This window comes from Actinia tenebrosa, unplaced genomic scaffold, assembly GCF_029948245.1.
Source record: "Actinia tenebrosa isolate PJP-AT-01 unplaced genomic scaffold, QUT_ActTen_1.0 PGA_scaffold6__47_contigs__length_16458017, whole genome shotgun sequence".
In the NCBI taxonomy this organism is placed as follows: Eukaryota; Metazoa; Cnidaria; class Anthozoa; order Actiniaria; family Actiniidae; genus Actinia; species Actinia tenebrosa.
The window spans coordinates 12,817,342-12,843,950 of NW_028292583.1; the positions used below are offsets into that span (position 1 = coordinate 12,817,342).

General features: G+C 37.8%; 3 protein-coding genes across 3 annotated transcripts; 2 read left to right on the forward strand and 1 right to left on the reverse strand.

Annotated features, from left to right (window-relative positions):
• The first annotated feature begins 167 nt into the window (after positions 1-167).
• Positions 168-11,889, forward strand: LOC116286480 (acyl-CoA synthetase short-chain family member 3, mitochondrial). Its single transcript, XM_031693006.2, has 19 exons — positions 168-597; positions 2,452-2,596; positions 2,779-2,862; positions 3,154-3,258; positions 3,349-3,480; positions 3,619-3,759; positions 4,134-4,214; positions 5,101-5,196; positions 5,576-5,686; positions 6,002-6,042; positions 6,360-6,463; positions 6,886-6,981; positions 7,336-7,399; positions 7,506-7,587; positions 9,084-9,206; positions 9,290-9,389; positions 9,802-9,914; positions 10,030-10,092; positions 10,659-11,889. Exons 1-19 carry the CDS (start codon positions 287-289, stop codon positions 10,740-10,742), a joined length of 2,076 nt encoding a protein of 691 aa, XP_031548866.1. The 5' UTR covers positions 168-286; the 3' UTR covers positions 10,743-11,889.
• Positions 11,890-14,902: 3,013 nt separating this feature from the next.
• On the reverse strand, positions 14,903-22,138 carry LOC116286451 (transmembrane 7 superfamily member 3). The gene is made up of 12 exons (XM_031692971.2): positions 21,956-22,138; positions 21,189-21,518; positions 20,641-20,761; positions 20,288-20,471; positions 19,481-19,658; positions 19,109-19,195; positions 18,607-18,687; positions 17,779-17,931; positions 16,793-16,890; positions 16,590-16,638; positions 16,178-16,291; positions 14,903-15,736 (listed from the first exon to the last, which is right to left on the reverse strand). The coding sequence occupies exons 1-12, from the start codon at positions 22,038-22,040 to the stop codon at positions 15,525-15,527; spliced, it is 1,692 nt and encodes a 563-aa protein (XP_031548831.2). The 5' UTR covers positions 22,041-22,138; the 3' UTR covers positions 14,903-15,524.
• Positions 22,139-22,278: 140 nt separating this feature from the next.
• LOC116286460 (uncharacterized) lies at positions 22,279-25,133 on the forward strand. Its single transcript, XM_031692983.2, has 3 exons — positions 22,279-22,379; positions 22,681-22,979; positions 23,594-25,133. Exons 1-3 carry the CDS (start codon positions 22,364-22,366, stop codon positions 24,845-24,847), a joined length of 1,569 nt encoding a protein of 522 aa, XP_031548843.1. The 5' UTR covers positions 22,279-22,363; the 3' UTR covers positions 24,848-25,133.
• Positions 25,134-26,609: the final 1,476 nt, after the last annotated feature.

Here is a 26,609-nt window from a genome sequence, read left to right on the forward strand (position 1 = left end):
TTAAAGTTTAAAAATTCTCTCCCGGTCTAAATCCTGAAAGAAAATGAAATGCAAATGGCAATATATATGAAGAGACGTGATGTGAGTGTTGACACTCCACCCCTCCCTCCGTGCGCATGGTATTATCAAGTAATATGCATACTGTATGCTCATACTGCGGACGTATCTCGATATCAAAAAAAATATTATAAATTATCGTTCGGTCACGCTACTATAAATTGGAGTTTTCTGCAAGAAAATTATCCCAAACTCTGCACAAAACTCTATACTACTTAGACCTTAAATAATGAACATGCTTCGAGGTTTGAGTTTGTTCAGAGCTAAAGGGGTAGTGGAAATACTTTGTCGATCGAATTCGAAAGTGCCATTCAACAGAGTTTATATAAACCATGGAAAACCACAACTACCATGGCTTCTTGCTCTACGTACTGTACACAGCTCGTCGTCCTTACAGATGCGAGTATACTCCTACGAGGAAGCGTTCAAGAGCTCTATCGAGGAGCCGGAGAAGTTCTGGGATGAGGTGGCTGAAGGAATAGATTGGTATAAACCGTATACGAGAGTGCTAGACCATTCTAATCCTCCCTTTACGAAATGGTAAGCTAAATCCCACCTTCCTGGCTAAATATATCAGCTTACGATAAGTAGATTTATAATGCTATAAATTAATAAATTTCAACGTTTTTCCTTTCAAAAACTGTCGAATTTTTATTAAGAAAGGTCAAGAAAAGCAAGATAACAATACGTCTAGCTGTAGTATAAAACGCTTGCAATTGTACGTTTACTACGCAAAATCTTCGTCGTTTCAAGAGTACGTGATCTCTGAGGTCAAATATCCAGTCAGTGGAAGCACATGGCTCTTTTTATCCAGATTTTTCATTAACATTTACGTAAAATAATAAGTTATTGATTTCATAAACATTTATTTAAATGAAATTATCGCCCTATCTCTAATTTAAAGAATATCTCCAAGATTATTGGAAAAGTCGTTTCCCTTCAGCTAAATGATTATCTGTCTCTGAACAATCTCCATGAACCATTGCAGTCTGCATACAAAACATTTCATAGCTGTGAAACTGCTCTTCTTCGAGTACAAAATGATATCCTCCACTCCATTGACAATCGTTCTTGTGTTGCCATGCTACTCTTGGACCTATCTGCTGCATTTGACACAGTTGATCATCAAATTCTTCTAGATCGTCTCCATACAAAATTTGGCATTTCTGGCATAGCTCTTCAATGGTTTAAGTCCTACCTAACTGATCGCTTTCAATTTGTTTCCATTGATGATTTTTCTTCTGAAGCCCTTCAACTTGATTGTGGCGTACCTCAAGGTTCTGTACTTGGTCCTTTGTTGTATCTCCTTTATACTTCTCCAGTAGCTGATATCCTCCGAATACACAGAATGCCTTTCCACCTTTATGCTGATGACACTCAATTATATATTCCTTTCTCCTGTAATGATGATTTGTCCCTTAATGATTCCATGAATCTGATTGAAAACTGTCTATCTGATATTGATGCTTGGATGACTACAAATAAATTGAAACTAAATAAAGGCAAAACTGAATTCCTGTTATTTTCTTCAAAGCACAGCCCACAGTTAACTCTTCCTTCTCTTCAATTTGGTTCTGATGTGATAATGCCCTCAATGCATGCTCGGAACATTGGTGTCATATTTGATACGCATCTTACTTTGGTTCGTCATGTGAATAATATTTGCAAGTCTTCTTTTTATCATCTCAGAAACATTGCTAAAATAAGAAAATACATCTCTTTGAAAACAACTGAAACTCTCGTCCACGCGTTCATATCCTCCAAACTCGACAACTGTAACTCTCTGCTCTTTGGCTTACCAAACAAACTCTTAGATAAACTACAATCTGTACAGAATGCTGCTGCCAGAATAATCACTCTTTCCCATAAACATGACCACATTACACCTATCCTCGTTAATCTGCATTGGCTACCAATTGAATCTAGAATCAAATATAAAATCCTATTACTTACTTTTAAAGCTCTTCATGGCCAATCTCCTATCTATATCCGGGAACTCATTTCAGTGTATAAACCGAACCGTAATCTTCGTTCTGCATCACAAGTTCTTCTATCAGCACATTCTTATAATCTTAAATCTTATGGTCATCGCTCCTTCTCTGTGGCTGCTCCTGAACTCTGGAACTCACTTCCAATATCTCTCCGAAATGCATCAAGTCTTGCCTCATTCAAAACTGAACTTAAAACTTATCTCTTCAAATTAGCATATTCTTTGTAAATAATTTTATTTTGTCGTTGTCTTTGTCGTTTGTTTACTAGCGCTTAGAACAGATTTGTATTTGCGCTTTATAAATAAATATTATTATTATTATTTGCTGGTCGCGCGACCCCCCTGCTTTGTCTGGTTCTTCGAGACGGATGTAATTATGCTAATTAGAAGTGATTGTTTTGAAGGTTCCCGGGCGGAGAATTAAATACGTGCTACAACTGTCTTGATCGACACATCGAGAAAGGACGTGGTAGTCAGACAGCACTGATCTATGACAGTCCAGTTTCTGGGAAAATTGAGATGTATTCTTATCAAAACTTGCAAAGATTAGTAAGTATATGAGTGAATTTGAGTATTAAGGGGGCTCATGAAGCTAAACTGCTGTTATAGTAACACAAAAAATATTTCCTTAAAAAAATAATTCAGTAGTGTCTCATGTAATATCTTATGATTTATGAGAAGCAGAATGACGTTTTAAAAAATCAAATCAAATTTAAATTTGAAATTTTTAGGTTGCTAAGTTTGCTGGAGCACTTGCAAGTTTGAATGTGTGCAAAGGAGACAGAGTTATTATTTATATGCCAATGGTACCTCAGGTGAGAATGCAAAATGTTGACACTAGCTTGTTATGTGTGCATATGGTGTAGCTGATTGTATACACCTATGTCATCACCAAAGGTAATAGGCAATAGGCAGAAAGCAACAGGAGATAGGTCATTCCAAGATCCAAGAATAGCTGGAATGGACATTTGTGTTGAGACTGATTCAATGTTCTTTGTATTCAATGAAACCATTTCTATGTCAGAATGGCCTGTTGCCTATTGCCAATGTTTTTTTAAATAGATGTACATATAGAGTATATATTTCATGTGACATTTTTTCCCCAGGCTGTTGTTGCTATGTTAGCATGTGCAAGGATTGGTGCTGTCCATTCTGTTGTATTTGGGGGATTTGCTGCTCCAGAACTTGCTAGAAGAATTGAACATGCTGAGGTATGTAGACAATGTTCTATGAACCTCTGTCTACTTGTAACTACAGGGTCAAATATATAATACCATTATGCTTTCTCTTTCCATGTTAAGCCTAGAGTTGTTGTAACTTCTTCATGTGGTATTGAACCAACTCGTCTTGTACATTATAAACCAATTCTTGATGAGGCCATAAAGATATCAAGCCATAAGCCATCTACAGTAATTCTACACCAGAGAGATCAGGTATTGAACAGCAGTAGCTTAAACTTGTTCTTCCCTATCCTGTGCAATAACTCCTCCTCTCCTCTCCTCTCCTCTCCTCTCCTCTTGATGACCATAACTTAATACCTAACATTCTTTTCTCTTCTGTTTGTGATTCAGTCTTCTGGAAACATTATCCCAGGACAAGACGTCACTTGGGATCAAGTCATGCAAAATGCTGAGCCACATGACTGCGTACCAGTTGAATCTACAGATCCACTTTACATCCTCTACACTTCTGGGACAACTGGAGATCCAAAGGTACTTTTACTCCAGTTTCATATTCCCTTGACAGGGCTCAGAGGAGATACATTGGATTCTTGCAGGGATAGGGATTGCAGAGCACCCTAAAATTCGTGGAGCTCGCATTGTATAACTCATTTAAACACGCTTGCCTTGTCAACCTTTTTTAATGCATAAACACAGATAGACACTTTCTGGTACAACATAACCTACCATTCACACCATTATTTGAGAGGATACTTTCACTACCAATGGACTGCTGTTGAAAATGTAGTCAGTTGAATCTGAAACCACAGGTAGCCCAGGTGATGCTGCTGGAATATACAAGCAACAATTTGGGCTTCCTGTGGTACGACAAGTATTTGATTTTTGTGTGATGATTCTTTATGTAGGGTATTGTACGACGCAATGGAGGTCATGCTGTTGCACTTAACTGGTCTATGAAAAATATCTATGGCATTAACCCTGGAGAGGTTCGTAGCCTTATAGTCATATACAAATTACATTTAACATTATATGCCTTTAAAATGGAGAACTAATGCAGAGATGGGTACAAGGAACTTCTTCACGCCAGCCTTGCTGAGTGGAACTATTGAATATAGCCACTTATAGCCTCCTTCACAGGCTACCCCATTTATTCTCTGTTGGGATCCCTGTGTTAAATTTTATGGCAGAGAAGAACTCGCCACACGAATTCCAAGGAGGAAAAAAGAGCCAAGGAGATCCCTGCAGAGGAGGCTAAGCCATTTTTATACTAGCCTCCTGCGCAGCTGCTGTGAGGGATGGAAACCAGAAGTGCTTCACAGCGGCAGTGCAGGAGGCTGCTTATACCAGGATACTTGCATTTTAGGTGAATAGGGTTTTGCACCATCACGTGACGGCAGCCATGTTAGATGGCAGGAACAATACATTCGTTTTAAATGAGAAAGAATTCAATTCCCAAGTGCAAAGGGATTTTATTGTTCTGCTATCTAACCACAGGCAGCCCAAGCTGTACTATGAGCGTTGGTGCGTGATGGTGTAAAACTTCTATAGTGCAATTTTCGTATGACTGTGAAAAGTTCACGGCACGAACACGGTCGTGACACAGCAAGGGATACGCCAGACCAATCACATTGCACGAGAATTTACTCTCCATCCAATCAAATACCCGGAACATGGCATAAACACGGCTCGGACACGGTCACGCCAAGATCAAGGCACTTTTAGACCAATCATATTGCGCCAATCAAAATTCTAGAAAGTATCACGGTCACGGCACGTCACGCTTACGGCACTGAGCTTTTTACCGTCATACGAAAACTGCAGTATGCGGAGCGTCATATGGTTGGATGTTTATTGTGACGCTATTTCTTGTAGGTTTGGTGGGCAGCTTCTGATCTTGGATGGGTGGTGGGACATTCGTACATCGTCTATGGCCCTCTTCTCTCAGGATGTACATCAATTCTATTCGAGGTAAAGAGTGTCTTAATTTATCGAGATAATACTCTGAAGAATATTGATATAGAACTCTTGAGGTAGAGACACATGGTTAAACTGTCACGCACAGCGTTGCGCACGAGTGGAACTCTATTTTGCGCCGGAAATTTTGAGTGCAACAAGAGCGGGAGAATATCTGGCTCCCTGGATATCGTAGTGGTAAACACGTTAAAATCGTTGCGCGCGGCGGTGCACGCCACAAAAAAATGTGTCCCCAAGGCGCTGGAGGCTCGCTGACTGCGCTCAACGTTCCTGACGCAGAATCTAGATTTGCTCCTGCAACATGGCGCACTGCAGTTACCACTGGTTCGGCCTTCTTGCGATTAAGAATGGCTTGTTTTGTCTGTGTTTGTAGGGTAAACCAGTAGGTACTCCTGATGCGGGAGCTTTTTTCAGAGTTATTGAACAACACAAAGTTGTCAGTATGTTTACTGCACCAACAGCCATTAGGATCATCCGAACTGAGGTAAGACCCTGCTCCGTCATAATCACCAGGATAGTTCTAAACCATGTGGGATCGATCTTGCCTGTCTCTAGATAATGCGTCCTAATGGACTTAAGAGAAATTTAGACATTCAGTGATTAAAAAACCGCCGCACTAGAGGCTGGGAGAGTTTTGAGACAGACCTCTTTTGGTAATACAGAAGAGTGACCCGTCATTTTGAACACCGGATATTTTGAACTTCCGGGGACTTGACACTGATTTTGCCCTGGATACCCTTGTCAAAGGAGGTTGGAGATCTTAAATGTTTTTTTATTTCGAGTTTTCTTCTCATTTCAGGACCCTAAGGCAGAAACCATCAAACAATACGATCTATCCCAGTAAGCGCTGCAAGAAATAAAAATCTATCGATAAAAAAATCTTACTCTTGTGATCTCTTTTCGTAGAAAATAATTATTGTAGACAGTGGAAGATAGTTAGAGATAGCTGAGGATAGCTGAGATTCAGTAAGGAAGAATATTGAAGGAAAGGAAAATTAAAGTGCTTGGAGCGAAAGAAGAAAACCATGAAATAGGTAAAAGAGAGAGCTAAATAGAATCCTGTTTTGATTCCTGTTAAGCCTGTTTTCATTACATATTCTATGGTAATATTGCATAGCAACTTTTCAAACCTGTTTTTTCTTTCCTGCTTAAACCAGTTTTCGTGACATGTTCTTGGCTGGTGAGCATCTGGATAAAGATACAATGCATTGGGCAAGACGTGCCATCAGCGCTCCTGTCTATGATAACTGGTGGCAGACAGGTAGGTTGCTTTTCGTTACACATACAGTACGTTTCCCATAATTTTGGCGGGAAAAACTCCGTAACTGTAACATTATATGATATTGTGTGACAATGCATCTTTGTTTAACTAGTTACGTTATAGTTAATCACATGATTGTAATCGTATATATATACACATGTACGCCAGATATATATCAGTTCGCGTACTGATCAATACATGTAGTATAGAGTCAAGATAAAACAAATAAATCGAGACATAACCAACCGAAGACTATCACAGTAACCATGACGATGTCTTTTCCTAGCATTTTCATTGGATGCCACGCATTGGTCCAAAGGATGTTGTAGCGTGATCTTGCTGCGCTCCTGCCGTTTCAAACATATAGTAGATCTTAGCACATAGCCAAGTTTTGATTTCTTATTTTTATCCTTCGTGCGCAGAGTCAGGCTGGGCCATCACAGCTCATGCAGTAGGACTGGGACGACCGATGGACGAGCATTTACAAACTACTGGAAAACCTGTTCCGGGATATAACGGTGAGAATTGAGTACACACGCAAACAAAAGAACTGCCTGCTACAACAATCTGTTGCCAAAAAAAGAGATTCGCTCCAATGAGATGAAGTGAAAATGCACATAGCTTTGAACATAATAAGAAGTAGCCATGGCCTAGAACTTGCGCACACCTACTTCGTCGCTCGATCGCTCGCTGCGCACAATGACTTCTATCTTATTGAACAAAAATCTCTCGCGAGAGACAAGAGAGGTCGACTTGAGGCAAGTCTACTGCAAGACCTGTGCTCTAGAGCTTTATAAGGATAAGATTCATGAGAGATCTACTCTTCCTCTCGAATGTCATTACTGAGTGCTTTCGTTTGTTTGCTTGTTTAGTTAAGGTGTTAAGAGAGGATATGACCGAGGCTGATCGAGGAGAATTAGGGCAGATAGTGGTCAAGTAAGTACCAGTACCTCTAGTGCGTGCTAGTTCTCCAGGCCTTTTCCTACAAACTTTATATTTTTTTGAAAAATAATTAAAAATAATGTTGTCTTTTTGTTGATAGGCTCCCAATGCCTCCTGGGACGGCTGGTACTTTATGGAAAGCAGATGAAAAATTCATGAAAGCTTACTTTGAAAAATATCCGGTGAGCACGTGATACACGATGAGGGTGATAGTGATGATAGATGATGCTACATCACGATAATCATGATACAGATGATGATGATACTTGATGATAATGATACATGATGATGATACATGATGATGATGATGATACATGATGATGATGATACATGATGATGATACATGATGATAATGATACATGATTATGATACATGATGATGATGATACATGATGAGGATGATACATGATGATGATACATGATGATGATACAGATGATGATGATACTTGATGATAATGATACATGATGATGATACATGATGATGATGATGATACATGATGATGATGATACATGCTGATGATACATGATGATAATGATACATGATTATGATACATGATGATGATGATGATACATGGTGATGATACATGATGATGATACATGATGATGATACATGATGATAATGATACATGATGATGATGATACATGATGATACATGATGATGATGATACATGATGATGATGATACATGATGATGATGATACATGATGATGATGATACATGCTGATGATACATGATGATAATGATACATGATTATGATACATGATGATGATGATGATACATGGTGATGATACATGATGATGATACATGATGATGATACATGATGATAATGATACATGATGATGATGATACATGATGATACATGATGATGATGATACATGATGATGATGATACATGATGATGATGATACATGATGATGATACATGATGATGATGATACATGATGATGATACATGATGATGATGATGCATGGTGATGATGACGGCTGGTACTTTATGGAAAGCAGATGAAAAATTCATGAAAGCTTACTTTGAAAAATATCCGGTGAGCACGTGATACACGATGAGGGTGATAGTGATGATAGATGATGCTACATCACGATAATCATGATACAGATGATGATGATACTTGATGATAATGATACATGATGATGATACATGATGATGATGATGATACATGATGATGATGATACATGATGATGATACATGATGATAATGATACATGATTATGATACATGATGATGATGATACATGATGAGGATGATACATGATGATGATACATGATGATGATACAGATGATGATGATACTTGATGATAATGATACATGATGATGATACATGATGATGATGATGATACATGATGATGATGATACATGCTGATGATACATGATGATAATGATACATGATTATGATACATGATGATGATGATGATACATGGTGATGATACATGATGATGATACATGATGATGATACATGATGATAATGATACATGATGATGATGATACATGATGATACATGATGATGATGATACATGATGATGATGATACATGATGATGATGATACATGATGATGATACATGATGATGATGATACATGATGATGATACATGATGATGATGATGCATGGTGATGATGATAGTGATATATATTATTATTGATGTTTTAAATTCTACACTATTCCACTAAAGGGATACTACGACTCTTGTGACGCGGGTATAATAGACGAAGATGGTTTCGTATCCATCATGGCACGTACCGATGACGTAATCAACGTAGCAGGCCACAGGATCTCAACCAAAGCGCTTGAGGAGGTGCGAAAATGTCAGGGCGTGTGGGAGGAAGCAGTCAGCGTTAACTATGCTTTGCTAAGATGAATGTATTGGGGTTTTTTTAGGGTATCATGAAACCGGAGTTTGTAATCGACGCGGCGTGTGTTGGGTACAAGGATCCTATCAAAGGTCACGTGCCGTTGGGGTTCATCGTTGTGGACAAAAGTAATGCGTGACAATACTTCTATTAACAACATTACCGTTACCTTGATATGTTATTGCGTTTTTGAATGTTCTGTCATGACCTTATTTTGTTTGCGCAACTTGCAAGTACAGTTCCCAGGCAATGCTAGCGTCACCTAGGCGTCTTATTCTCTTGTATATTGCAAAACATTACTTTGTTTGGCGTGACTAAAGTGCTAGTCCCCACTGGCCAATGCTAGCGTTACCTACATATCGATCGTAATCACGTGTATTCAGCGTAGAAGCGTTACACTGGCATGACTATTATTATTATCGTTGAATTTGTGTTGCACCAATGTTTAGATGACATTAATTCATTAATTATCGTCTGTAAAGATTACGTGACATAAATTAGTCTTTAAAGATTGCGTGACAACTGTTGTCTGTAAATCAGCTTCAGATATGAAAAAAGACGCGATGGTGGCTGAAGTGATACAAAGTGTACGTCAGTTCGTTGGTCCTGTGGCTGCCTTCAAGACAGCAATCATCGTAGATGCACTTCCTAAGGTACGTAGAATATACACACTTTGGGTAGCCTGTGCTTTTACCGTCCAAGTTCACATAAACTGTGATCTTATGAAGAAAATGCCGACATGAAATAAATACAATTCTATTTCGTTAGACTCGCTCAGGAAAAACAGTCAGAGGAATCTTAACAAAGATCATTCATGGCGAACCTTACAAGGTAAGCAAAGTAACAGTGATTTGAAAGCACGGTAGGTGGTGTGGGGTGCTAATGCGCAGCCTCTTACCACTTGGGTCACGGGTTCAATCCTCGAACTTGTCATCATATCTCATTAGAGCTGCTTGTTGGTTCTCATCAAACGTGCTTCTAGAATGGACGCCTCGTAATAACAGGTGACGTGACCCAAACTCCTGCCAGCCAACGCATTTTCCCATACAAACTCTTTATAATATGTTCAATTTTATATTTAATGTCGTTTCTTCTGTTTCTCGTGTCATAAGCTAAAACTTTGCCTCCTTTTTAACATCGAGGTGTTCTTTTCATTTCTTGTGTTTATTTTGTAATGGCTGCTCGTTTTGTGGGGGGGAAGTCACGTGACCTGTTAGTGCAGGTCATTCAAATTTTTCTCCCGTTTTTCTGCCTGCTCAAATAATGTCTTTATCTGGCGGGAGCTTTTTACTGACAAAAAAGTGTCATTGCCAAGTAAACTATTGACACGCATCCCTCCCCTCCCCCTAGGGGTTAGTAATAAAACCCTTTGATTCACACTCTTATGGTTGTTGTAGATTACTCCAACAATGGAAAACCCGCAAGTCTTGGATACTATCAAAGATAAACTCGTAGAAGTCGGTTTCTTAAAGAAAGAGTAACAAGTGTACGTGGCATCAGTAAGAAACCGTCGTGCATCACGGGATATTTTAGGTGCCAATTCTTGAAATTGGGCCAAATATCAAACATTATTGACTTGAGGATATTCAATGAAAATCTACTTCATATTCTTTGTGCTGTGATTTTTGTATGTTACATTTTCTATGGAAATGCACCAGATTCTATATTTTGGATGTTTTTTTTTTTTGCATAAACAAATCGTTTTTAAAGAGAACTCGTTTAGTGCATGATATAATATAACATTCATTAATTTCAGAAATCAAAAATACAATTCAGTCTCAATTCTCAGTTTGATAAGCAGGATTCATTCTGGTCTAGCTTGGGTACCAACAACATCATATAAGGCATGGTGAAGAAAACATGTTTGTACTCAAGCTAGACCACAATGCACCAAGGTAAAAACAACACTTTCTTGTGGCTGACGAAATCTGATCAAAGCAAAGATACTCCTTGGGCGTCTATGCTTATCTATTTATCATTCTATTAGCCTTTCAGAAGTTGAGAAAAAAACTGGGTCGAGTAGGGATTGCAGTGCATTGTGGGACTTTCTGTTTTAGGGGATAGATTTCCAAGATGACGTCTTGTCAGTCCTACAATGCACTGCAATGTCAACTCTTTTTTAACTCAGCCTCGTAATGACTATTAATTATATACGGTGGTTAACAATATGCTCGACCCAACAAGCCTGAAGCGAGATGTCGTTTTACCCCCGTCTCTAGACCATAATCCTTTTCACACTGCTTTTGTTCTTTAATTATGACTATTGTTCCTGTATTCTCTAAGGAATGAAAAATTTTAATATAAAAGAATTTTAAAAACTATTATGGTATAGAGTGGGGGGTAAAACGTCATCTCGCTTCAGGCTTATTGGGACACAAATTCATGACTTCTTTTGTAAGCTTTTTTTAGTATTGAAAACTAAAATATTATTGGACAGAACGGGTACAAGCTAATAATGTATAAATTATGAAGAATGGGCTAGGATGTGTTGGTTTCATTCTCGTACCCAGACCCTTCATCTTTCCAACTGTTTTTCACTGAGAAGGGTTTGGGTACGGAAATGGTGTGACTGTAACAGAAGGAAAACTCATGTTAAAATAAAGGCGTGACGTTATGTATGGTTATCTACATTATGTGTTGCTGTTCCTTAAAAGTATAAAATAGAGGAAGATTTATTATTGCATTGATATATCTTGTTATGTAACTTTTTAAGATTTTGAAAATATCATGAATAGTTTATTCTACAGTTTTGTTTGAGTGAGAAGCGTACGAGCTGCATGTGACGTCACTATTAAACTACTCAATTCCTTCTTAACCAATAAAACAGCAATAATCAGTAGTAATGTGTGTCTAGTCGTCGTGGAGGGGACTGTCTATTACGCTTGCTACGTCTAAGTGGACTTGGTGTGTGAGACTGATCGTTGTTTGATGGTGGTGAAGAACTGACAGTTTTCCTATCATCTTCACTATTATATATTGCTTTGCGTATTTTCTTCTTTGGTGTCTCAGATGTTTCATCGGTGTCTGATTTTGTTTCTTCGGATCTTGTACTGTCATCCTTATTATCGCGCGTACTCTTGTTTGGGGTGTCACGTGGTTTATCTGTGTCACGTGACTCTAGTTCCTCAGAAGCCACCATACTCTTAGTATCACGTGGTTTAACCGTGACACGTGACTCTAGTTTCTCAGAAGCCACCATACTCTTACTATCACGTGGTTTAACTATGTCACTTGACTCTAGTTCCTCAGAAGCCACCGTACTCTTAGTATCACGTGGTTTGACTGTGTCACGTGACTCTAGTTCCTCAGAAGCCACCATACTCTTAGTATCACGTGGTTTGACTGTGTCACTTGACTCTAGTTCCTCAGAAGCCACCATACTCTTAGTATCACGTGGTTTAACTGTGTCACTTGACTCTAGTTCCTCAGAAGCCACCATACTCTTAGTATCACGTGGTTTAACTGTGTCACTTGACTCTAGTTCCTCAGAAGCCACCATACTCTTAGTATCACGTGGTTTAACTGTGTCACTTGACTCTAGTTCCTCAGAAGCCACCATACTCTTAGTATCACGTGGTTTAACTGTGTCACTTGACTCTAGTTCCTCAGAAGCCACCATACTCTTAGTATCACGTGGTTTAACTGTGTCACTTGACTCTAGTTCCTCAGAAGCCACCATACTCTTAGTATCACGTGGTTTAACCTTGTCACGTGACTCTATTTCCTCAGAAGCCACCATACTCTTACTATCACGTGGTTTATCTCCATCCTTTGCCTCTGCTTCTTTAGAGGTTACACTTCTGTCATTCTTTTCACGCACTTCCTTATTTAGGATGTCACGTGGTTTGTAGCCATCAGACCTATCTTCACCTTCTGTTTTTGTGAGTATTTCCTTATATGGTATATAACACGAGTCATTTAAGTCACGTGCTTTCATGACACCAGAGTTTGCACCACTTTCAGGTTCTTCCTTATTCAGAGCATCACATGTTTTATCGGCAGCTCTTGAGCTACTGGTTTCAGCTTGGGTTACTTTCTCATTTTGAACTCTGATTTCCTCATTCGGGATGCCTTTCGATTGATCACAGTTTAATTGGACAAAACCGTCACGCTTTTCTTTAGGTTTTGTTGGTGAGTATGTCAAGCAATAAGTATGGTCATGTGACCAGACAGCCGTTTCCAAGGAAACCATACCTAAATCATGTGACTTATTAATAGGCTCGTTTGATTGGATATTTTCCGGGGAGTTCAAATCAGCATTTCTTTGTGTCTCATCTGCTATTTGGTGTATTTCACATGATTCGTTTGTTTTTTCAAGGTCTTCTTCCTTCTGTTTGACCATTTTGACATGGTGTTTTATAAGAACCTGAAGTTCTTCGGTAACGAGTTCTGTTATTTCGTTCCCCTGACGACCTGTCTTGCTGTTTTGCGCATGCGTAGCTCCACCTTTGTCTTCGTTAAATTTTGCGCTGAACGTTAATTCTTTGTTTGACTTTAAGTCGTAAGATCCAGTGCTGTTTGATCGTGCTCGGTACGATCTCGTTTGTGAACATTCTTCTAATAGCGCAAAATATTCTTCCAGTGAAGAGTCTGCTGTTGTCTCTTTCTCTCTTCTCTTTTCTTCTAGTAAAGTTTCATCCAAATTCCATGCAAATAGCGCAAGGTTGTAGAGTTCCTCGACCTAATGTAGTAAAAAATTTTGAAAATAAGTTTTTCTGAAATTATGTTGGGCTGACAATGTACAAAACGCAAGAGCCGCGGAGCGCCCTCAAATGCGAACAGTAGCGCAGATTTGAGAAGTGACAAGACTTGGCATTTTGTGGATGTTAGCACAAATTTTAAAGGCGTACAACACCTTGAGCACCTCCCTCTGAGCGGGTTCCTAATGCTACCTAGCTTACCTCAACATGTTCATCATCTGCCCATCCCATTTCCATCAACGCATCAAAGTCGGACTTGTCCACCTCATATTTCCTCATGATAGACTCCAGTACCATCAACCCAAGTGAGGTGTTTTCCTGAATGTTTACTGCTAAAGATGAGTCCGTTTTTAAGGTATTGACGTCAGACCCATCCAACCAATCACGACTTAGATCGTAAATATTTGTTCCACTATGTTTCAGCGTATGGGCGTCACCGCCGCTGTAAGAACGCCTACGCCTGAAGTTTTTTCCGTCTTGTTTTTCAATCGAGAGCTTGTCTTTTGGCATTGATTGAAAGCCATTTCTAGCTAAACTCTTGGAGTTAGCGAGGGATGCCATCTCAAAATCTAGGCAAATTGACATATTTCATGCTTCAAAATAAAATTCGGCTTATAGAATCTCCCGAGTCTTTTGGAGAAATTAAAAATGTTCTTGTTGTTACTAAGATATGTGGTCTCTTCTGTTAAAAATATTCCAGTGAAATTTATCTGGAGTTAAAAGCGATTTACCTTGATTCTATCCACGCCTTTCAATCAGCTTTTGCTGTTTTTTGTCTTCAGTTTATCTGTTTATTTGTTTACATTGGTATTTTGCGTTACCTTAGTGATGTAGATTCGTCAAATAACGAGTCTTTGAGGTCTAGAGCGCGCTAAAGGTTGCAGGCTTGCAAATATCTTGCGCGCGCGCTGATCTATCCAAAGATCTTTGGAGAACCTGACTTCCTTGTGATATTCTTTATTGAAGCCTCAAAAGACTTTGAAACAATAGTCATAATTTAAACTAGTGAATTCTCACTTTCTTAATATTATTGTCTTATACGCAGTGGAGAACCTGCATGAGTTTTCATGGTCAGGAGAAACGCAGGATTTGCAAATGATTGACGGTTGGAAGTGCTTTCTGCAGTGCGTTCTCTGCATGCGTTGAAGTAGATTAGCAAGAAATCTAGCTTTTTGTTTCTATTAATTTTTTTAACAAAAACATATTTTTTTAATAAAATGAAACGAAAATTCAACTTTATGATTATAAGCATTTCGAGCAATTCTCTGGTATAAAATAAATTTACATTTTCGAACTTTAGATCATATTGTCTTTAGATACCCCGTTCACACCGGACCCTAACGCGCTTTAAAATTGCTAAGTTTAACTAGTGGCTGTTCACACCGTACGCACGGCTTACTATAAACAAGTTTCAAGGTGTTTCTGAGGTTCGGTTCATTCGTACAGCAGCATAAGTATTAATAGTGATGCTCACAAATCATCCAATGCCGTCCTTTTTTACCGCTCACGAAAGACGAGAACATTAACAAAAACAATTCACGCAGAGATTCGTCATTATTTCAGTCAGCATATATCGTTATGTCTGTATGCATCGCCGTGCTCATTGATCAGAATCGGAGTCCTTTCATCACATTTCTTCGTTCGGTAATACTTCTCTATTCTTTTATGCTCCAAGTAATCGCTTTTTGGGAAGTCTGGGCGTTTTCTTGCCAGGTAAAACTGTACAGAAATTCCAACGACGGATAGGAAAACCCATGTTACTGTCAAAATAATATCTGTAATAGCAAAAATAAGTATTTTCGGTTTAGAAATTAATTCAAATCCGCTATTTAAACCAATTAATGAAGCAAAAAAGCCGGAAAAGAAAATAGTAAAAGAAAAAAATAAAACAAAAACACGAACAAACAAACAAAAAACATAAACATATAACATAAAAAAAATAAAGGACAAGCATAAAAGAACTAAAAACAACCAAAAACAAGCGCATCCCCCTACTCCCCCCCCCCCCCCGGTCCATAAAATGAATTTTAATTTTTCGCGCCAATTTTCCTTTCCCAAAAAGTTCAAGTACAAACGCGCCGAACATTTTCCCGCCAAACGGAATAAACCACATGATCATTAAAATAGGGTGGTGATTCTTGATTCTATTAGATAAGCTTATTGGCTAATATATACCTGGGTCGATATAAGCCGTTTTGCTATTGGTGGATATTTACCTTTATATTGGAAGGGTCTTCTAACGATGACTTGGTCGTAGTTTGGTTCAATGGCGCGAATAACGATGTTCAACACGAGGTAAGACATACTTGTATGAATAAAAGTATCAATACCTAGATAAAATAACATAATTAATACACTTAAAGCTATAAAAAAAACTAGAAGTGGTAGAGTAGTAGAGTTGCAAAGGAAAACTTCACAAGACTTGTCTTCGATAAAGAAAATACAGCACTTTTTTTTCCTTAGTTAAAGGAACTAAATTTTCCCACGTGCTTGACTAGTTTTGAAGGTTCTAACTTTCCAATTCATTAAAAAAATCGTTATATCAATTCTTGAATATAGGTATTGCCATTTTTTCTTCAGTTTCTTCAGCTCCAAGAAAGATAAATTATGAATGCGATTGCTTCTTACCAATAATGAATCCATATGCAGAGACCACTGATGTGTATACAATACTCAGCTAAGAATAGTAAGTAATAAATTATTAGGGATTATTATTTTATTAGTGTCTAACATATTTGTTTTTAACAGGATTATGGCTCACAGCTACACAGGACAGTGTATACATTCTATATATGTTGACGTTAACAGGATGTACAGGTATATGTACTTACAACTTTGGGCCAAGGTAACATTATAAATGGAGTCACAATGGTCATTGCAATAACAACCATACCATAGTCAAAATCACTTTGCCAAACTTCTGAATCACCTAAAAAGGGTTTGAATGGGACAAGTATTAGTTTTGTAAAGGCCGGTTTAGACGGTACGATTTTCGCCTACAACTATCGTATATAACATAATCGCGCCATCCTACAACTCGAGTCATAGCGTGTAAATCAAACCTACATCTCGCCTGCGACAGACGCGAGCGTGCTGTATACAATAGTTGGAGGCGAAAATCGTACCGTCTAAACCAGCCTTAAGGGGGGTTGGAATGGTGCCGAAGTATTAGTTTACTAAGGGGGGTGGGGGTGGTGTGCTCTGCGGGTTCTACACTCACACCTGCCCCTAACACCATATGCAAGGAGAGTTACTTGTTGGTTCTCTCCTAAGCATTTGAAAAGGCTGTCTAAATCTCACTGTTCCCCTTATTACATCTAGATCTATTACATCAGTAATACCAAAATTCTAGTGTTGGTCTAATAAACCCCTTTTTACTCTGAAGTAATTAAAACTTTTATTGATTACGAGGTAATGGTGCTATCTTGAAAGATTTAATAAAGGGAATAAAGAATTTTAATTTTTTCTAATGCATATGGCAATGACATTTAAACTTTGTTGTCTCAAGCAGTCCTTAATAGCCCAGTTTCGAATTCCAAATTACCGCATTTGCACAGGGTTAGCCTCACATCAGTGTTTAAATATTCACAAATACCAACAGAAAAGTAAAGAATGCACAACTTCAACAATACAAACACATTGAAACTCGACGGACCTTGACTGGAACACGTGAATATTCTGCACAAACTCGAGGCTAACCCTGTGCAAATGAGTCTGTAATCAAGGAACACAGCAGTAATTTGGAATTCGAAAGGGGTCTATTGTCCTAATATTGTCTACAGTGATCATGATTTTCAATACTGTCTTACTAACTCACCAACAGGAGTGAACAGAAAAGTACCAGCAGCAAGGAATCCCAAGAATAAACCATTAATAAGTAAACAAAGGCGAATATACTCCGTCAAGGACCAGAGTGCATACATCAACAAACCACCGACAATGCCAATAACCAAACTTGTCAACATAAGAGCTGCATGAAAGGTACACAAACAAATTATATTATGATCATGAAAATGAAGTATTATATCGTTACGCTTATCATAAACTATAATCATTTATATGGGCAGCACGGGTGGTGTAGCTGTGTGAGCGCTCGCCTCTCATCAATGTGACCCGAGTTCGAGTCCCACCGGGTTCGGTGTTGTATATGAGTAGAGTTGTTTGTTGGTTCTCTCCTGTGCTTCGAGGGTTTTCCGGGTTCTCCGGTTTTCCTCCCTCCGCAAAAACCAACTCCCAGTAAATTCCAATTTGATCACGAAATGAGGGCCACAGGTTTGTTAGCCACTGGCTATTAATTGCTACCCTCGTAAAAAAAGGACTTTATTTATTTATTTATTTATATACTATCATACTACTATATATTAGTATATCATTTTGGTCAAGTACCTAGAATTATGTTATATATGAGGTGTGTAGCCACAACTACTGAGTTGAACCTGCATATAAATGCTATAAAAACTTGGTGCAAAAATCATAACAGTGAGTTGAATGAGCCAATGTATGAAGGACTGACTTGCTGCATTTATATGTCAAATCATCGGAAAACTGATTCTTCTTTTTCGTTAATTCATTTTTATTTTGAATCTTAGATACCAATTATTCTGTTCTGCAAAGCAATAGTAATGTACAGTATCTGTTAAATTACCTGTGTGGGACAGACTAGTTGTTTCTGAGAGAATGATATAAAAAATAAAGCCAAAGTTCATAACTCCGCCTAAAATCAAAGCTGAAAGATACACAAAAAAGTGAAAATGTAAATGTTAAACTACTGTCATATTTTGTTAAAATTAATGGTATATATATATTTAGTAAAAATACACAGGTGATTATAAAAAATCTCGCACTCTGGTTGGTCAAGAAACTCACACTATCATACTATAATCACCTTGAGCGAAAATCCAAAATGTTGGCCAGCCGCTTTGTTGCTGTTACCAGAAAAAAAATGCCTTTTATCTTCTTTTTTTTGAAAGAATCACCTATGTATTTATACTAAAACAATTATTCGCCAAAGGTGAAGTGATTATTGGGGAATATTTACCTCACCGCACGAAGACTCACGTCTCGGTAAATATTCCCCGATAATCACTTCACCTTCGGCAAATAATTGTTAATTAATATTTGTGTAAAATTATTATCCTCAAACATACCTAATTTGAATAATCTATGACCCATAAAACACAATCCAAGAGCAATAACAGCGCCAACCACAGCAAAAACCTTGTTTATCGTAGAAACTGTTTAAAACAAACATAATATTATATCTAGTACCCAATTATATTAACAAATATATATTTAGCTGCTATGGTGATAAACACCTTACCAACATTACTGGTAACCATGGCAACATTATTGTAGGTAATTGAATATATAAGGTGACAGTGGCTGTGGTGATAATTGTCATGGTGATAGTAACCATGAAGATATTCACCAAAGGGGTGTTATTTTGCTGCAATAATCATCAATGTCTGCTGTCATAGTGAAGGTTACCATGGTGATGTTATTGTGTTTAGTAACCTTACCTATTGAATAGCAGTTTCCAATAGTTGATGTAAAGCTGCAACCATAGGTGTGGACAGGGGAGTATGCAGCCTCTTTCTTGGTTACTGGGTCGTAGACTATAATATTATAAATGATCCCTTGTCCAGGTAATGTATCAAATAACGCTTTAGGGATTGTAGGAGCTTGAACAGTCAAAACCTACAAATATCAAATATTTCTCTAATAAATAATCTCAAATAATCTCAAGCACTTAATCACTAACTAGGGACAGCAAATGAATATAAGAAGCACATAAAAAAATACATGCCTTCCCAAAATGTCCTCAGTAGTTTTCAGTTCACCCTTTTGTGAATGAATGTCATACAATAAATCTGTGCTCTCACTTTTATCATCTTATTATTTCAAATCTGTGAGTTAGCCATGCCCTGACTTAGATCAGCCCAGAGGTTGTTTGGGTTTGATTTGTGAGTTAGCTATTTCCAGACTTAGATCAGCCCAGAGGTTGTTTCAGGGTTTGATTTGTGAGTATTAGCCGTGCCCTGACTTAGATCAGCCCAGAGGTTGTTTCAGGGTTTGATTTGTGAGTTAGCCATGCACTGATTTAGATCAGCCCAGAGGTTGTTTCAGGGTTTGATTTGTGAGTTAGCCATACCCTGACTTAGATCAGCCCAGAGGTTGTTTCAGGGTTCAATTTGTGAGTTAGCCATGCCCAGACTAAGATCAGCATATAGGCAATTTCAGAGTTTGATTTGTGATTTAGCTGTGCCCTGACATAGATTTCCCAGAGGTTGTTTCAGGGTAAGATCGGTGCTATGACAAGTCATCACCTTGTTTCCGCTTGTCTTGATAATATCAGGATATGCCATCATCTGCAGACCTTTAAAGAGCTCCCCCTCTTCTAAGTTGCCTTCATCTAGAAACATCTGGTAAAGATTGTACTCTAATCTATAATGCTCTGGGTTTTTACCAGGATGATGAGGATACCCATCACATGCGATTTCTTTTTGGTTTCTAGAAACAGAAATAATATTCCTTCATTGACATAATTTCATAAGCTTTGTATGTGTTTCATAGCTTACAGTACTTTAAAAACTGCCCAAAAATGCCTTGTTTTTAAACTTGAACATGCAATACTTTTGGCAGAATTCAAACATCTTGGAAAAGATTTATTATTGCTTACCTGCCAAAAAACACATTAGCAAAATAAAAAGCGATAGTTGTTTTAACTGGGTCATAGGTGACCTTGAGATTTGGATCCAGCTCCATATTGCAGGTCTGGCAACATCCTCCAGGAAAGGGCGCTGGAAATAGATTTATACTTCCATAAATGAAATTTGTTTTTGATATGGGCATTATGAACCTGGGAGATCAATGGTGGCATACCATTAGTGTACTTGTCTGAGTTTGTTTCAGGGTTTGATCTGTGAAATAGCCCTGCCCTGACTTAGATTAGCCCAGAGGTTGTTTCAGGGATCAATCTGTGAAATAGCCATGCCTGACTTAGATCAGCCCAGAGGTTGTTTCAGGGTTTGATCTGTGAGATAGCCCTGCCCTGACTTAGATTAGCCCAGAGGTTGTTTCAGGGTTTGATCTGTGAGTTAGCCCATCCCTGACTTAGATCAGATCATGTCATTACCCATGATTAACACATCAATAAAGAAAATTACATTGATAAATTTTTCAATGGTAATAGAATTATACTGTCCCTTGGACCTGTATAATACTAACCTCCATTGCTGTAAGGAATAGAAATAACATCAATCTGATAATCCTCTGATGAATTTGACTTAACGTAAAGAGGTATAGGCTTTTCTCCATGCATGTAAGGTAGCTTATACAGCACCGATGGATCAGACCCAGTATCTGTTGTATCATGTGTAAACAGAGCATCTGTAGATGCCAATGTTCTTCTGTACTGAGAATGGACTTGAAAGATCACAAAGAACCAGTTACGTTCTGTTCTTAGGAACTGTAGGTTTAACTGCTCATTAGGCTGTAGGGTGAACGTCTTTCCACCATTAGCAGGAATTTCTAGCTTTCCATTTCCAGGAATTAAGACTAAAATATAAACATTAGATAAACACAAAAGATAAATAATAATGGTAAATCCTTGATGTAGATCATTTTTAATAAGGAAACATAATATATTCCTCGCTTTGCGTCTGAATTAAGCTAAATCAGAAGATAAAGCATCGTAATCTTTGAAGAAATGGTAAATCTGCTACAGCGAGACCTGGGCACCAGTGTCTGTGACGACAACGACATCTTTTCACAATAATTATCTAAGGTTTCAGCGAAAGTTTCAGCGTTTGAAAAACATTTGATCCCTTGAGGAAATGCTTCTCTCCATCAAATATAAAAGTCTATACTTATTCTCATTATAAGAAATGTAAGTACGTAGCTAAAACGTAGTTAATTTCAAATGCTGGCTAACCAAATCCTCATGACATAATTAACACTGTATTTATGGCTTCAAATGGTAAAATAAATACTACCTCTTGATTTGTCCACAAATGCTTGTTCAGCGATCACAATTTCGAGGAAAACAATAACAATGATTCCTATACTACGACTACGCATCTTTGTTTCGACTTAAAAGGCTTTAGATCATTACGAATTGTCATAAAGATCAATAGAATATGTCTTCCAATATTTAGCCATGTTTATTTCGTCTGGTAAATTCCACTTCCGGTGAGGGATTATGGGATATTGCGGCACCAAGTCGAGGCTGAAGCTTCCTGTGCTCTGATTGGTCGATTTGAAAAGGAAAGGAATTTTAAAATGTTACCAGACAGTTTGATCACTCGTTCCACGCGTCACGGTAAACAGTTTTGAATATTTTCGTTTATAAAATCCTTAATTTGAGGCGATTTCTACCCAAATAATCGCAACTTATCCAACCCATGTCGTCGTCGCAAGGTAAGAATGAAATTTGATATTGTTTAGACTTGAAAAATTTTGAATTTAGATACCAGTAGATGGTTGGCAAATGTTGAATTTTCTTTGCTCGACTTTGTCTCGTTTCACAAGAAATTTCTAACGATTTTGTTGTGATTTGTCAAAATATCTTTTATTAACTTGACAATTAGGTTTGAATCTATTGACATTGAAAACCTGTAAAATTATGCCGCTAAACTGGTGCAAAACATCATTAAGCTTCATCAGCATCAAGCTTGTTTATTAACCCACAATCGTTTTGCATAAATTTCTTAATTTCCAGCAAGAGGCGATAAGTCTCTGGATGATAGCCTTACAAATATCCAGTGGCTATGTGAGTTAGAATCATCTGAGCTACTGCAGTCACAAAGAGCTTCGAAGTTGAAGGAAACAGCTGATGAGGCACATAATCGTGTTACTCCCAGCTCACCAAATCCACATCCTAAACCACCATACTCCTATGCAACAATGATCCTTCTAGCGATCAATAGCACTGAAGATAAGAGGATGACGCTACAGGATATTTATAAATGGATCGAGAACAATTACCCTTACTACAAGAAGTGTAAAAAAGCTTGGAAAGTAAGTGATTCATTGTGATTGTTTTTAGAAATACAGTAATCTGCTTCACTTGTCTGGTCAGGGGTAGATCAAGGGGAGGCAAAAGGGGTGGCTAGTTACCCCCCTTCTGCTCAAATTTCTCAGTATATTGTTAGTAACAGTCACCCTCTTTTCCTCCAATTCCTGGTAAAGCCTTTTTAATAGTCACCCCCTTCTATAATTTCTGGATCCGCCCCTGCTGGTGTCTTCACTTGTCTGATGTATGTCAGCCATTTTATGGTAGCTGGAATAGTCCCCTTCACAGTTCCCTGTCCCATCTTGAAAGGTAGCCGTGTCTTTGCATCAAAGCAGACGAACGGTGAGCTTGCAATGATAGAGACATGTGAATGATTGTCCAAGGTGTTAAAAAAAGGTCTCTATCATTGCAAGCTCACCGTTCGTCTGCTTCAATGCAAAGGCACAGCTACCTTTCAAGATGGAGCAGGGAACTGTGAAGGGGACTATCACTACTAAAGTTTTTACCAGAATCATGTTTTCATAAATGTAAGCTGTAATATATATACTAATTTAATATTCTCAACAACAACAAAAAGATCATCTAAATTAACTGTCTTTTTCTTTCCTTTTTTTTCCAGAATTCAATTCGCCACAATCTCTCCTTGCACAGTTTTTTCCTCAAAGAAAAAAGGCCTGTTGATCTTCCTGGAAAAGGAAGCTACTGGTCGATATCACCCGAAGGCAAGAAGAATATCATGAGGGAGGTAATGAAACATGCACAGCCAGTTATACAAAACCCTTTGGTTAACCCTGGATTGAACGGCAGAAATTTAAGACCTATTCTACCCAAACCAATGGACAATACTCCCCAAACTTATAATGAAGGTGTTGCTCAAAAGATGCCAGGCGTGTGTTCAATCGTTAATGGGAATACGGTTATGCCAGTTGTGATTTTACCAACCAATGTCTACATGGACTTGGCAGCAAAGATAGCTAACAGTAAGAAGGCATCCTCTGGGTTTGCCATCACACAGGATTCTGATTCAACTATTAGAGTATTGAGTGATGAGTATTTTCCAACAAAACAACTTGAGAGAAGAACCAATGCCTGTGACCAAGAGAGCGGAAATGACACTGTGACATCTTTAATGGATGAAATTCTGAAAAACGAGAATTTTTCTGAGGTTTTGGATACCATCAAAACAGAAAATGAAAGCAGTTCATCGCAGATTAATGATTCATTGAAGATCAATGACAGTGAATTACATTTATTTAATCAACAACAACAATATTCTGAGGTTCAGACTGTTGTAAAGGAACATAATGATGAGGATTCTAAATTAGAGCCAGTAAGAGCAAAAAGAATAAAAGTTGAGCCAGTAAGTCAAGAAAATGTCTACAAGAAACCAAGTCTGCCATGCCCAGTTCTCCAAGGTGCATCACACCAGGCTCACAGATCACCTTTAAAGGACAGAACAATGCCTACGTTAGCTGCAATGAACTCTCAGAACAATGATTCATTCATGTTTTACGACAAGGACTATAAACATCAAGATGTAGGATTTTCATTACTGTCACCTGTACTGCTCAACACCCCAAGATCAAACAACAACACTTCAAAGGAAACCTCAACTCCTGCTCAAACTTCACCTCTAAGCAGCGCGTTTCGTTCAGGGCTGACTCCTCTAAAGTACGACTCTGACAGTGGATTCTTTACACCATTAAAAGACTCTGACTTTGACTTCTTGTTGTCTCCAAGTCAACTACAGGTACCCCTTCAGATCACCCCAGCAAGAATGGTGGGAAGTACTCCACAGGGCTGTAGGAAGTCACTGCGTCTTGGCACAGTTCCTGAGGATGTTGAGGGCAATGATGTCTTACCATGGATGTAATGATGCTAAGTCATCTTGTTTTACTTTGATAATGATGACAAAAGACCAGGTTTTTACATGTGAAAAATCTTGGCAAACTGACAATTTTATACAACTATAACAAACACCAGGAAAAAATGTCTCGATATTGCTTTCGAAATCAGCATACTGGTATAAACAAGTGGTCATATTTTGCATCTGAAAATTTATGCCATATGTTTTTCACACTAACAAATCTGGTCGATATAGCTAGTCAGAATAAATTTTAGCTGACCATTTTTAATTGAATATTTTTGATGTCCTTATTCACAACATTATTGAAATCAAAATTTGGTCTTAAAAAAATTTGATAATTTGCATTTGAAAAATTTAAATTTTTAAAAGCTTTGAAAGTGAATTTTTGGGAAAGGAAAATAGACATCCTATTTCCTTGTGATATCATCTACATAAATGATGGTCGTAGGTTATAGCTTCTGATTCTAGTGTTTATTACTGGTATGTGAACGATAATATACTGTGTGCAAAGAGTTTGAAGCTAGAATATTATGTACTAGGAGTAAGGTAAAGTTTGTAGTATAAGCTATGAAATTTTTGAAAGCTTTGTCATCATTACCTCATTACTAGTCTTGTATGCATTCGTTGTTAGTTTCGTCATGCAAAGCTTGTTCAGAGAAAGCCTTGTACAATGACACTAACTGAGGTTGCATATGATAGAAGACCACATTTAACTTAGGCTGCATTCATAAAGTATGGCAAGGGGGGGGGGGCAGGGGAAAATTTGAAATGTCTAGAATAATTCGTAAACCCCCCTTAAAGTCATGCAAAAAAATATGATCCGTAGCTTCTTCCAACAATTGTGCATTCCCCCCCCCCATTTTTCTGATAAACATTTGCCCATCCCCCCCTTTTTCCTACCACAATTTTCCCGATCCCCCCTCAATTTCACCTGCTCCCCCTCTGCCATACATTATGAACGAAGCCTTATAACACAAACTAATATTTAGTACGATTGAATACGATTGCTTGTAACCAAACTCCAAGATTGTCTACAACAGAGTTTACTAAGAAGATTTGTACTCTGTTTACAAAGTGTAGTGTCCTAAATAGAGATTTATGATTTACAATTTTGATATTTTAAGCTTATTTTTAGGCTCCCATAAAATATTCTTAATGGTATTTTCATGTGTGAAAAAATATACAATTATATTTAATGTATTATCTTAAGGCTTTTGTGTTATAGGTAGTGTGATTTTGTAAAGTTTTACAGCTATGGAAATATTATAAATATATTGAGTGAATATTAGTTTCTTTGATTTAATTTTTTCTATGGTATGATATTCTCCTCCTAAGCAACATTGCATCACCATCACATAAACAACATTATGAATATAGACTCTTACTTTGGGCGAAATGTTTCCCATTTAATACCACGTGTCATTCCCTTGAGAATAAGATTCTTTGTTTGAGTTGTACCTATATTCATGTGTCTTCTCATGTGCAACCGAGAAAAGAAATGATACTCTAGGGAATGACACATGGTCTTGAGAATAAGATTCTTTGTTAGAGTTGTATCCATATTTATGTGTCTTCTCATGTGCAACTGTTAAACAAAGAAATGATACTCTAGGGAATGACACTTGGTCTTTAGAATAAGATTCTTTGTTAGAGTTGTATCCATATTCATGTGTCTTCTCATGTGCAACCATTAAACAAAGAAATGATACTCTAGGGAATGACACATGGTCTTGAGAATAAGATTCTTTGTTAGAGTTGTATCTATATT